General features: G+C 34.6%; 1 protein-coding gene across 1 annotated transcript in view; it reads left to right on the top strand.

Moving 5' to 3' along the window:
- Cog5 (component of oligomeric golgi complex 5) overlaps positions 1-13,759 on the top strand; it is a 275,944-nt gene that overhangs the window by 152,171 nt on the left and 110,014 nt on the right. The window contains exon 8 of the mRNA XM_033756778.1: positions 9,440-9,605. Within this exon, the coding sequence (XP_033612669.1) occupies positions 9,440-9,605 (166 nt within the window). The remainder of the gene's footprint in view (positions 1-9,439; positions 9,606-13,759) is intronic.

Raw genomic sequence — 13,759 nt, 5'->3', positions numbered from 1 at the left:
AAAAAAAGAAATTTTTTTTTTTTTTTTTTTTTTTTTTTTTTTTTTTTTTTTGGGTACCAGGTATCAAACTTGGGTCCTTGCACTTGTGAAGCAGCCAGCAGCACCATTAAGCTAAATTGCTGGCTCTTTAATCATTTTTAATGATGATTTGTAAATAAATTGCAATTTGGAAAAAACACCCATTTTTAAATTGGATGTACTATACTTGAATCCCTGCTCAGCTGTCTATTTTTTGCTGCCTTGGACTCTCTTAACTTCTCTCTGCCTCAGTTTCCCTACTCTAGGAACTCACTGCCTGACTATGAGCATTTTATTGGGAAAGATTAGATATTATGCATCAAGAGCACTTAGAACAGTGATGGCAAACCTTTTAGAGACTGAGTACTAAAACTGCCATCCAAACCCCACTTAATTATTACAAAGTGCCAACAATTTGATCTGACACTGAGGTTTTAGTTTAAAAAAAAAAAAACAACTCTACATGAATATCTTCTGGCTTAAAAATATAATAGTATACATGACATAGATTCTCCACCATTGACCTAGAGTAATGCCTAGTTCACAACAGGAGTTTACGAGGTGATAGCAGGAAAAAACTGTTAAAGACAATAATTTACATCATTGCTATGTTGGGCTTTCTGTCCTTTGAATGAAAATCTGTGTGTGTGTCTGTGTGTGTTACTGGGGATTGTTCCTAGGGCCTTCAAATTGAGCTCTATTTCCCACCCATTTTGTTTCTTTTAAGACAGACTTTCTAAGCCTCTCAGTTGCATAGGCTGACCTCAAACTTGTGATCATCCTATCTCAGCCTCTCAGAATTCTGGTATTAATATGCATCTACCACCATGCCTGGCTCTGAATTTTTTTTTTTTTCCTAGTACCAGGGATTTAACTCAGTACCTTGAGCTTGCAAGGCAGGTGGCAGCACAACTGAGCTAAATCCCCAGCATTAGATCATTTTTTAAATATATATTTTAATTTTGCAAAACATTTAGGTCTCAATGTGGTATTCACATACAGCATATTTTCATTGTATTCATCCCTTCTGCTATGCTCCCTTCCATCCCCTACACCTACCTTCATTCCTTTTTCTTGTGTGGTAAAACTGTTCCTGAAGATCATGTGATTTTGTTCCCTGTAGAGGAACACTTGGGCTTTAGCAAGCCAGATCTAAAACTGGAGGAGTAGCCAAAGCAGCATTATTAAGGGAAGTCAGGTGGATTAATTTGGTTTTCAAAGATAATGTAAGCAGTAGCTCTCAAGTTTTGGAGTTTTTAAGTCACTTGGGGTGTGTGTTTTCAAAATGCAATTTTGTTTCACATGGAAAGGAATGAAGTTGGGCTTTCACCATGTACTACTACAAAAATTACTCCAGTAGGCCAAAAACCTAAATGTAAGACCTGAAACTATAAAACTCCTAGAAGAAAACCTGGGAGAGAACGGTGGATTTGACAGTTTGGGATACAACACCAAAACGGGCAACAAGAGTAAAAACAGAAAGGTGGGTCTACCTCAGCCTTGAAAAAAAAAGTCCTGTGCAACAAAGGAGACAACAGAGTAAAAAAAGGCAACTTCTGGGCCAGGGATTTAGCTTAGAGGTTCCTGCATGTGCCCTGGAAGTGCAGGGGTCTGAGTTCAATCCCTGGTACCAAACAAACAAATAAATAAATGGCAACGTCTAAAACTTGAGAAAATAATTGCATATTGTATCCTCCATAAGGGGTTAGTATTCAGAATACATAAAGAACTCATATACAAAGAAGAGAGCTTCCAGGCTTTTGCTGGGTGCAGCACCTATGGGAGCTTCCATGTGTCACCCTGTCCTTGGGGATTGTTTAGGAGGCTTTATTACCTAGAAATGAAGGGTTAAATCTCTGGCCAGTGGTTATCTACTTGACCACTCACTCACTAGGCCTTCTGTCATATTTGGACCCTAAGGGATAGGGCTGAAAGTCCTTATCCTGTAATCCTCCCATTATCTTTTTAGTGATTAGCCCCCATCCAGAAGCTACCTAGGAGCTGCCATCTATCAACTCACTGACTTATGAAAAGATACTTGCCACTTGAAAAAATCCAAGGATTTTAGGAAATACATGCCAGGAAAAGTAACCTATAATCTCACAATATTACACCAGTAAATGGTGGGTTAGGGACTTGATATATGAATTTGGGGGGACACAAATAACACTCAAAATCAAAATGTAAGTTTCACATTCAGCAATATTTGGGAGTCTTTTGTTTCTTTTCTGGTTTTGAAATGGGGTCCTGCAGTGTTGCTTGGCTAACAAACATCTGGGCTCAGCTGACCTTCCTGCCTCTTTCAGCTTCAGAGTAGGTGGGACCATGGGCTTGTGCTACCATGCTGGGATCAGCAGTCAATTAGTGTCAAACCAGTTATATGCAGTTTAAACAGTGTGTACACACAAGTATAAATCTTGTTTATGTTTCAGGAAAAAAGTCACATAAGATTCATGTTTAATAATTTTAGAAGTATAATTGTTTTACATGATCTAATGTCTTTGCTCTAAAAACTAGAAAGTATTATTGAATAGTGTTTTAGCTATTTAAAGAAATGTCTTCTTACAAATACTTTTTTGTTATAGTCTGTTATCTTTTTCACTTCCTATTATTTCTTTTAGAATTTTTAAAAATTAAAATTATAATTAATAGGGCATGCTTTATGAGAACAGCTCAGTGAATTTTTCATGCAGTAAACAAACATGTATAACTAGCATTCAGATTTTAAAAAATGAAATCATACCCACATTTCATAAGCTCCTTCTCATTTAACTACTCCTTCATGTGAATTCTTACAGATAATACCAAAGATTGAAAGCCATTTAGGCACTAGGATTCATAGCAGGATTTCTGTAGACTTCTTATCTGTCAGATATCACATTAAGTGGATTTAGGTTCCACCAGTGTGCTGTCATTCACAGGTTTTGTATGTGCTCTTACTCTGCTGGAAACCTTTATTTTGCTTTCCTGCTCTTTCTCTAGATCATTCATGCTTCCTTACCTCAGCTCCTCACAGCATCCCATGTCCACTTCATTTCAGGTCTCAGCTGATACTCCTTTCTTTAAAGAACTTTCTGATTACTCCACTCATTTTTTTCTCCCCAAATATGAGTAATTGCCTGTGTGTTGTCTTTAATTCTCCACTTCCTTGCTCATTTATCACTGCACATTCTCATTGCCAATTCATTGTCTTTCCCCCTACAAACCATAAATGCTGAAAGGTCTTACCGTGGAGCATTTTTTTTTAATCCCAATGCGTCAGTATTAGCACATAGTAGGTGATACTTCTTGAATGATAAAATCATTGTTATTAGTTTTGGAAAGGGCATTAGAGTCCATCTAGTACAGTCTCTTTCTTTTATAAATGAGTGAACTAAAAGTCTACAGTTTATTAATAAGGGCTCGACAAGAGCCAGTGGTCAAAACACTTATTTGTCTCTGAGAGAGAAAGGTAGAGCAGACACACCAGTGTTCATTATCTGTACGAGGTGTTCTTCACTTGAATCAGAGCTAGATAAGATTATTTCTTATTTTTGTAATATTCCAATTCCAGCTTTTGACTAGATTATTCTGTCATTCTGCTTCTAATCCATTGATTTTATTATTTACCACCCTTATTATTTCTGGATTCCAACATTTCTGTATTTTCCTTATTTGTTGCATCAGTCTAGTTTACTACCCAAACTAGTTTCTTATGATTATACATTACAGAACTGTTCGCATTTCCAAGAGAGAACATCCCATCAGCACCTTAGACTCATCCATGTCTAAGTAAGCAGTTCATTGACAACAGCCTTTCATCTTCCCATCCACCCTGACTGCTACCCTCTCACAAAATCTAGATAATGTCTGACTTTGCTTTTTTTTTTTTTCCTCTTCTCTCAGTCCCCCAATCTGATAATATGGTCTTAACTTCAAACTGTAGTATATACTGTCCTCCCTCTTTTGTAGTCAGTCAACATCCACTTTCTTTTCAGTGTTTCAGAATCTCTTCCATGGGCCCTTTTCTTTATGGTCTTGTATTAGTTAGATTCACATTACTAAGGCAATGTATCTGACACAGGCTACTTATGAAGCAGAGAGAGATTTATTTTGGCTCGTGGTTCTAGAGGTTCAAGTCCAAAATTTGGCAGACCCATTGGTGAGGGTGGCGCATCATGGCAAGGGTACATGTCAGAGGGACTGCCCACATCTTGTGCCAGGGAGCAGAGATAGAGAGGTAATGATCAGACTCACACAGTCTCCTTGAAAGACATACCTTCATTGATTTTAGCACCACCCATGATGCCCCACCTTTTAAAGATCCACAACCTCCCCCAGTACTGCCACTCTGGGACCAAGCCTTAAAATGCATCTTTGGGGGACCCTTATCAAGCATAGTGTACTGTAGTATATACTGTCCTCCCTCTTTTGTAGTCAGTCAACATCCACTTTCTTTTCAGTGTTTCAGAATCTCTTCCATGGGCCCTTTTCTTTATGGTCTTGTATTAGTTAGATTCACATTACTAAGGCAATGTATCTGACACAGGCTACTTATGAAGCAGAGAGAGATTTATTTTGGCTCGTGGTTCTAGAGGTTCAAGTCCAAAATTTGGCAGACCCATTGGTGAGGGTGGCGCATCATGGCAAGGGTACATGTCAGAGGGACTGCCCACATCTTGTGCCAGGGAGCAGAGATAGAGAGGTAATGATCAGACTCACACAGTCTCCTTGAAAGACATACCTTCATTGATTTTAGCACCACCCATGATGCCCCACCTTTTAAAGATCCACAACCTCCCCCAGTACTGCCACTCTGGGACCAAGCCTTAAAATGCATCTTTGGGGGACCCTTATCCAAAGCATAGTGATTCTCATTTTAACTCACTAGGCAAGCTATTTTTTTTTTCTTAGCTATTAATTGAAATAGCCATTTCCCCCCTCTCTCTTCAAACAGCTTAGACTATGGTATTTAGACTATTAGTCATTTTTTAGTACCAATATTGCAAAATAAAAATTTCACAAAATGCTATTTAAGGCCATCAGTGAACAGACTCTTGCCATTTCAGATTATCTTTTGTTATTATTGTTTTCATGTACACAATACTCCAAGTAGTTGAGTTTACTTAATGGTCTTTGTATATAGCATGGAATATTCAGTTTTTAAAAAACAAAATGTAATTATTTCCACATGAATAAATGGATTCTCATCTTCTAAAGTCTAACAAAGACATCTAATCTAGTGATTTCCAAATGCTGGTTTTCAGGTAGCTGCTGGGATAACTGGTCTAGAATCATCTGAATAACTTTGAAAAATACATATAACTAGGCCTCAGCCTAGGCTGGCTGAATCAAAAATTTTGGACTTGAGATCTTGGTGGCTGTATCTTTCTTAAAAACATCTCTGGCTAGCGTTGGGAAGAATTTCTTAAATCTGTCATTTTTTCTTGTTGCTTTTATTTTTGGAGAACAGTATCTTGCTATGTAGTCCAGGCTAGCCTCAAATTTGCAGTGATTCTCCTGCTTCAGCCTCCTGAGTCCTGAGATTACAGATGTGTGCCACCATGCCCAGTTGTTTTAATGATTTTAAAAATTTATAAAATTGAGGCACACAGGAACAGGCTAACTCAGGACTACCCAAATAGTATTTATTGTTTAATTTATTTCAGTAAAGATAGAGTGTTAAGAAAATTTCCTTAGGAATTGAAACAGTGGCTATTCGCCCAAGTTTTATAGTATGAATAAATGATCTGAGAACTAATATTTTCTGTTAGTCTTATGCCAAGTACCAAGTATTGTAAGGGATAGTCTTTTCAACAGCTTCATGAAGAATATAAAAGCAAAACCAAAAAATAAAAGCTTGCTTGCTTACTTACTACTTGTAGCTACATTAAATGCCAAACTTCTTTCCATGATAGTACAGTGCTAACAGAGCAAGGTAAAGGTAACTAATGTTTATTGAGCATCTCTTCCTGTTTTCTAGTTCTAATCAGTCATAAGAATTATTCCAGACTGGTGTGGCCTGTAGTATCAACTTCTTGGGAGGCTGGAGCAGGGGGACAGTTTGAGACCAGCATGAGTAATATAGTGAGACCCTGTCTGAAAAGGAAGATTACTTAATGAGCAAATTAAGTCTTTAAGAGGTTAATTCATCATTTGTTTTGTTTACTATGTTCTGGAGCTTGGATTCTGATTTAGGCCTGCCATTGCAGCCTGTAAGATAGGAATAACAACAGCTAATAATAGAATCAGCAAAGCCTAAATTAGTTATTTGTTGAGCTTAATAAATTAAATTGGTAAATACCCCAAAAGACTGATGAGAAACAAACAAAAAAAAAAGATATGATTGAAAAGGTGACCTAATAAGAGATCTAGCAAAAATTAAAGATAGTAAGAGGACATTAGGTACAATTATACCCATTGATTTAAAAATTTATATGAAATTGACAGATTTCTAGGAAAACAAGGAAATTAGAAAGTCTGAATAGTTTTTTCCTCTTTTAAGAGATATATTGAGATATTTAAGTTGGTATATCTGATGTGTTTTACTTGTGTATAATAATACACTGGTATCTCCAAAATCTCAGTGGTGAAATAAAGCTTTCCACCTGTAATTAGGAATGACACAAGAATGCCATTCTAATCACTTTTACTTAGCATCATACTGAGGATTCTAGTGAGAGTAATAAGAAAAAGCAGAAAAATGAAGTGGGATTGGAAAAGAAAACAAAAATTTATTGAGATAACATGGTTGTATATACAGTACATAAAAACTACATATAAAATTAATAATTTAATTTTGAAAGCCTTAAAGTTAAAATTTAATATGTAAGAATCAATTATATTTTAAATATCATAATAGATTTTTAAAATTTTTGTTTTTGTTTTTGTTTCTTTGAAACAGCATCTTGCTATGTAGTTCAGGCTGGCCTTGAACTCACTGTGTAGCCAAGGCTGGCCTCCAACTACTGGTAATCTTTCTGCTTCAGCCCCCCAAGTGCTGGGATTACAAGTGTGTATCACCATGCATGGCTCAGATAAAAATTTTTTAGATTATTATTTCAGTATCAATAAACATCAGGTGCTTAGGAATAATTCAAATGAAAATATACTTTATAAGATCCCTTCACAGAAAACTATCAAACATTACTAGGAGAAAGAAAGCCTAAGTAAACAAAGAGAAATACTACATTCATGAGTTGGAGATCTTAGTATTATAAAGATATCTATTCTTATTTTATTTACAGATTTGCAATTTCAAACAAAATCCCAGAAGCCTTTATTAAAAAGGGAAGTTGTCAAGCCAATTCTGAAATTTAAATGAAAGTATCATGAACAAGAAATAACCTGATACCAAATTAAAGACCAGAACTATAGGCCTAACTCTCAAAACTTAAAACTATAGTAATTTAGATAGATGAATTAGATAATTGAGATTTCACTGAGAAACATATATGGATATTTGATTTATTGCAAAGGTGGCTCTTGAGAATGATGGAATGGGGGAAGCTTTTCATTTGATTTCTTGTTTTTTAAAGTAAATTATGCTGGATTAGTGGAATATTCATAGAGAAAAATGCTAATATTGATTCCTATCTTATGTTACACAGAAATTAATTTTAAATCGGAAGTGTGAAAGGTAAACAAACTAGTAGAGTTTCTGGAGGATAGCTTCATGAATGAAATATCTTCATGAGTGTGGACGCTTTTTAAACAAGATACCAAAAGTGCTAGCCATAGAGAATAAGGTTGGTAAGAGGGACTACATACAGATTAGGGAATTTTGAAAAGATTTCATTAAGAGTGGGAAACATTAGCTCAGTGGTTTGGTGGCCTGCCTTGCAGGACCCGAGTTCGATCCCCGGTACCACAAAAAAAAAAAAAAAAAAAAAAAAAAAAAAAAAAAAAAAAAAAAAAAAAAAAAAAAAAAAAAAAAAAAAAAAAAAAAAAGAGTGGGAAACGTATTTGCAGTACATATAACCATTGAAGTGTTTATATCTGAATTATATAAACAACTTGTACAAATACATAAATGACAAAAAATTCCATTTAGAAACATGGGTGACACTGAAGAATATGCATTTCACAAAAGATACCAAATGAATAATTAATATGCAAGAAGGGGAACTTGCTTAGTCATCGTAGAAATGCAAATTAAGCGACAGTATTCATTCAAAAGAATATCTAAAATTAAAGGGACTGATTATTTTAACTTTTGTCAAGTTTACTGAATGCCCACAATTCTCATATGTTGCCAGTGAGTGTATAAATGCTACAATGGCTTTGGAAATCAGCACTACCTGCTAACACCAAATATACAAATACCTTATAATTCAGCAATTCTACTCTTAGCAAAATTGCATATATGTTCACTTAATGCTGTCTACAAGAATGTTTATGACAGCATAAATTAAAATACTAAAAGTACAGTACAAAAATTTCTTATCAGCAATAGAGTAGATAAACTAAGGTAAATTCCTGCAAGGGAATGCTGTTCAACAAAATGAGTCAACTATGTGCAATAACACAGAAGAATTTCTAAAATAAGTTGTTGAACCCAATAACACATAATTCTATAATTCCGTTTATTTCAAGTTCACAAACAGAGAAAACTATAGTGGTTTCAGAAGTTATCATAGTGACATTTAGTGACTTGTACCTTGGGGAGCCACACAAGATTCAGGGATGCCTACAGTATTTGGCTCTAGGTGGTAGTTATCTAGATGGGTTCATTTTGATATAATTCATAAAGATGTGCTTAACATAATTGGCGCAGTTTTCTGTATGTATCTAACTTTAAGAATTTTATTTCAAATAATTGTCATAGCTTCTATACTAAAAACTGATATAGCTGTACTAAGCTGTGAATGTGAATAATTGAACTTAATTGAAAAAGTAGCCATTTAATTGAAGTTTATTATCTGTAGAATTTTAAAGTGTTATAAATTATAACATGTAATATGTTTCTTTCATGAGCTATGTCAGATACACAGTAGACACTGTATAAATATCTGTAGTTAGAATGAATGATTGGATGAATGAAATATAGAATAATATCAAGCCTTTATGTGTCAGTTCTGTCAGCTCTGCAAAATACATTTATGTGTCATTTAACAGATACAGGATTTCTGTTCCAGCATGTCTACCTTTGTAGGGATTGGTGACAAATTTTAAGTAATCTCTAATATTATACAACAGACTTCAAACTTTGTTGTTAACCTCTAAAGGGGAGAAAGAGGAAATGGATGGGATAATATAGTATTTAACTTTTGTCCCATGAAATAAATGATGACTAAAATTATATTTATTTCAAATTGCTTTATTCTTATCCTCAATAATTTTAAAATGTAATAATTGCTCAATACCACTTAAATTGTAGATTTATATTAAATTTACTTATTTCTTGTTTATCTGTTTCCATCCCACCTCACCTTTATTTAAGAATCCAACTCAAGTTGGAACGGCTCTTCAGGTTTTCTATAATCTTGGAACTTTGAAGGATACTATTACCAGTGTCATGGATGGATATTGTGCTACTTTGGAAGAAAATATCAACAGTGCATTAGACATCAAAGTATTGACTCAGCCTTCCCAGTCAGCTGTGAGAGGTATGGATGTGATTTATATTTAGCATCTTTACATATTTTTAACTAATATATATATATGGATTAGTATGTGAAAAATTCTTATTTCAAAGCAATCTAATGACTCATTTTTAGTAGACAAAATGAGAGAATAAAGTATATTTTAGAATTTATTTATAATTTTTTTGTCTAGTCAGTGAGCTGAACTGGCTAATTGGTATATTCACAACTTTTAGATAAAGATTTATAAGCTGTCGCATCATTTATTTGAAACAGATGCAAAAGAACAGAACAGATTTTTCTTTCTGAAGCTCTTATCCTCATATATACTTTTTATCGAAAAGAAAATATTTTTAAAGGGGTGCCATCTCTGCTTTAGCTTTCTAGAGTTTTCCTTATAATTCTTGTACTCAGAAGCAACCAAAGATACACTGATAAAAGCTTTAGGAAGATCACAACTATAGCCAAATTGAAAGAAACCCACTGAAAGCAGGTAAATTCCAGATGGAAAAGAGTAGCCCCGTGTTAGCAGTCTGCAGCCCTTTTCCTGCCAAGGCATCCCAGCTGATGACATTCACGTACTAACGAGAAAAGAAGAGAGGACACACATTGTGTGCACATCTCACCTACTTCTGTGACTCTATGCCTCCATCTCTCCCTTTGTATTCTTTGTTTTCTCTGGTTAGTATGGAGGAACTGTTTTCTGTTAGTAAAGACCACTCTGTTTTCTGTCAGGTCCCATCACACCTGGATATTGTTTCAGCATATGCTTTCTATTTGCCTTTTGAATTTTTCCTTTTCTGCATCTCTTTTTCATCCATTCAGTAATCCTGTTATATCTCTTTCCACTTAAAAACAAGTCTATCTTGATTCCATTTCTTTCTTCAGCTTTACTAGCCCACTTTATTTTGTCAGTCTACAAAAACTTTCCCAAATTGTTATCTGTGCTTAATGTTTCCAGATTTTCCTCCCCCTTCTTCTTTTCTTTTCTAATTGAAGGCCCTCTACTCAACATGGAATTGTCCTGAAGAATAAATGAAATAATCCATGTAGAATAATTAACAGTTTCTGATACATGGCTAATATTAAAAGAAAAAAACAATTTTGCAGCCACTTAGTATTTTCATATTTTCTATATAAACATGACCCTGGGTAACACTGAATATATATAACTCATGTATATTCACTAGATAAAAAGGGATAAAGGAATCTTAGGTCTCAAAGAGATATTTCTAAAGGTTAACCATAGCCTTTGAGTAGGTCTGTATTAAGACTATTCCAGAAGGAGATCTTTGAAAATAAATTGCCAAAGGAGATTTAACTTGCAGCTTTTCCCAGCAGTTATTCTCAGAAAGTTTGATTTAATGTTTAAATTTCCAGGAGCAGTTTAATCTCATTCCTTCTTGTGTTGTCAAGAATAGGGGGAAAAAAAAGGAAAGCAATTATTCACATGCTGTCAATCTTAATGTAGGCCTCTTTTGTTGAAAGAATAAAGAGTACTAAAGCTGCTGATTATCATCTGTAGAGGAGTGGATATCGTGATTTAAATGTAGAAACCTTGAGCATAAGTGCTTTATTATTTTAAAAGAATAATCACTGTTATTTTTATTTTTTAAGTTTTACATAGCAGTGTGTTAATTTCCTCATCTTTGCTATATTAAGGTTATGTAGGAGAATATTCATTTAGATGGAAACATACATTACAGTATGGATGACAGGGTGTCATGTCAATGACTTAGTTGTAAATGGTTCAGTGAAAACATTTTTTTACAGTAGCAGATTTTCTACAAATTTAAGATTGTTTCAAAGTTTAAAAAATATATAGCAATACAATTTTTAAAAAATCAGCAGTTCTTTATTTGGCATAGTCAAATTATATCTAAATGAAAATGGTGGATTTACAAATCAATTTTTAAGTGAACTGTGGAACTATAAATATGAAAAGAATGGCTGTGACTTACTTGAATTTACCAAGCTAGTATATTATGTTTTAGAGTTTATCCTGCATATGAGTTCATTCTATATGCTTAGTAACAAAATCCCTGACAGCTTTGTATAGCTTGAGATTGTTAGTTCAAGGGAATAAAAACGCCTTGATCAAAAAACTTCATAGGCCAGAAAAGGCTGTTCAAGATTTGCGGTTGAGCTACGTGTTTATAGCAATACAATTTTAAGGAAAATAATGTTACCTTGAATGTATAAAAAGCATATAATTGGATAGCAGGTAACTTGATTGACTATGAATATGAAATTTATGGGTGGACATATCCAATAAACATGTGAAAATTTTCAGACTATTTAGAAGATGAAATAGTTATTAAGGAAATACAAAATAAGTTGCTATTTCTTAATTATCTAGAAAAATCTCAAGGAATGAGTGTTGAATGAGAGCAGAAACTCTTCTGTACCTGTGGGAGAATGTTGATTTCTTGAGACAAAGCCTTGCTATGTTGTTCACCCTGGTCTTTAACTCATGTAGCCCAGGCTGGCCTTGAAGTCACAATGATCCTCCTACCTCATCCTCCTAAGTGCTAGCATTACAGACATGCACCACCATACTTGGCTTAAGAATATGCCTTTAAGGGCCAGGGATATAATATAGCTCAGTGGTTCTGTGCTTGCCTGGCAAGTGCAAAGTCCCAAGTTTGATCCCTGGTACTGAAAAAAAAAAGAATATGCCTTAGAGAAATTCTGACCCATATGCATAAGAATTTTTATTCTATACTATAGTGTATAATAGTGAAAGTTAAAATAACCTTTGCTTTGATGGAAAATGGATGTTTATTAAGTGGTACAATAGTACTTAAATCAGTAAATTTATCGGTGTAGATAATTCTCAAAATCAGAACATGAAAAATTAAACTGCAGGAAGATGCGTACAGTATAATACCACATCTAAAGACTAAGAACATGAAAAAACTATATTATATTGTTTGCATTTGTACACGTTTAAGTGAAGTGTAGCTATATGGAATGAAAATCACCAAATTTAAGACTTGTTCTGGAGAGATAGCACAGGGAACATGACCAGGAAGGAGGAGAACCAGAGGACTTCACTCATTTATAGTCATCCTGTAAGCTTGCTGGCTAGGATTTGCAGTGTTATTCTGTATGAATGAAGTATTTGTTAGCTTTGGATCATTGGTACTTTTTATATTTTCTTCTGTTTTTCAATTATTTGATTTTCATCTCTAGTTATATTACCTCTCCATTTTTACACTCATTTCTCCCTTGCCTAGATTTTATAATAATTTATTTTTCAAAAATATTTCATAGGAACTGTTTTCTGAGTTCTCACACACTTAATGGTGCCTTTTGCCTTTATGTTTAAATAATTTTCGTAGGTATAAATACTTATTTGCACTCTCTGTTAGAATTTTGTAACTGTGGCTCAATAAATATTTCTCTTCCTTATTGAATTTGAAAATGACAGATACAGACCTTGAAAACAAGATTAATTAAATTGTTAATTAAAATGTTAGTTTTATTACTGATTTAGAAACAAAAACCTGAAATGAAGGACATGGCTTAGGTCTGCAGTCAAGTGGATTTCCTAATATATCACTTCAAGGTGAAACTTTGTCCCCAAGTGTCAGCCTGCCCTGCTGTACTTACCCTGGTAGAGTGTAAGTCAGAATGCACCTTCTGTACACAGAATGCTTTGGTGAGAGAATCAGGAAGAGATGATACAGGCTCAGTTCTTTACCCCCAGTTACCACTCAGCAAGTCACTTGTTTGCACATGGGGAAAGTGAGTAAGAGACAGGGAGAGAAGGCAGGAACCTTATGTTTACTGAATTCCCCACTTGAAAGATGAATCCAGGGAAATAGGGTTGGTCCCTTCTAACAGCACACGTATTAGAGAATTCTAAGGCAAATCTGTTTATCACACACACAGATACTTGCTTTTTTGGTGAATGTCCTATATTTTTGTTCTTGTTTTTTGAGACAGGGTTTCACTATGTAGTTGAGACTGACCTGGAACTTACTATGTAGCCCAGGCTGTTCTAGAACTCACAGCGATCCTCCTGCCTCAGCCTCCCAAGTGCTGGGATTACAGGCGTGCGCTACCACACTGGCTATTCTGCCTGCTTTTTAATCTTAGTTTGGACTGATATCTGTGCCTTACAATTAGAGATTAAATTTGTTATTTAGCTTTGTGTGTTTTTGTTAAATACA

The sequence above is a fragment of the Fukomys damarensis genome, unplaced genomic scaffold, assembly GCF_012274545.1.
Source record: "Fukomys damarensis isolate Sample0158 unplaced genomic scaffold, DMR_v1.0_HiC HiC_scaffold_4, whole genome shotgun sequence".
Taxonomy (NCBI): Eukaryota; Metazoa; Chordata; class Mammalia; order Rodentia; family Bathyergidae; genus Fukomys; species Fukomys damarensis.
Note: the sequence above shows the minus strand (reverse complement) of the source record. Positions and strands in the feature narration are given on the sequence as shown.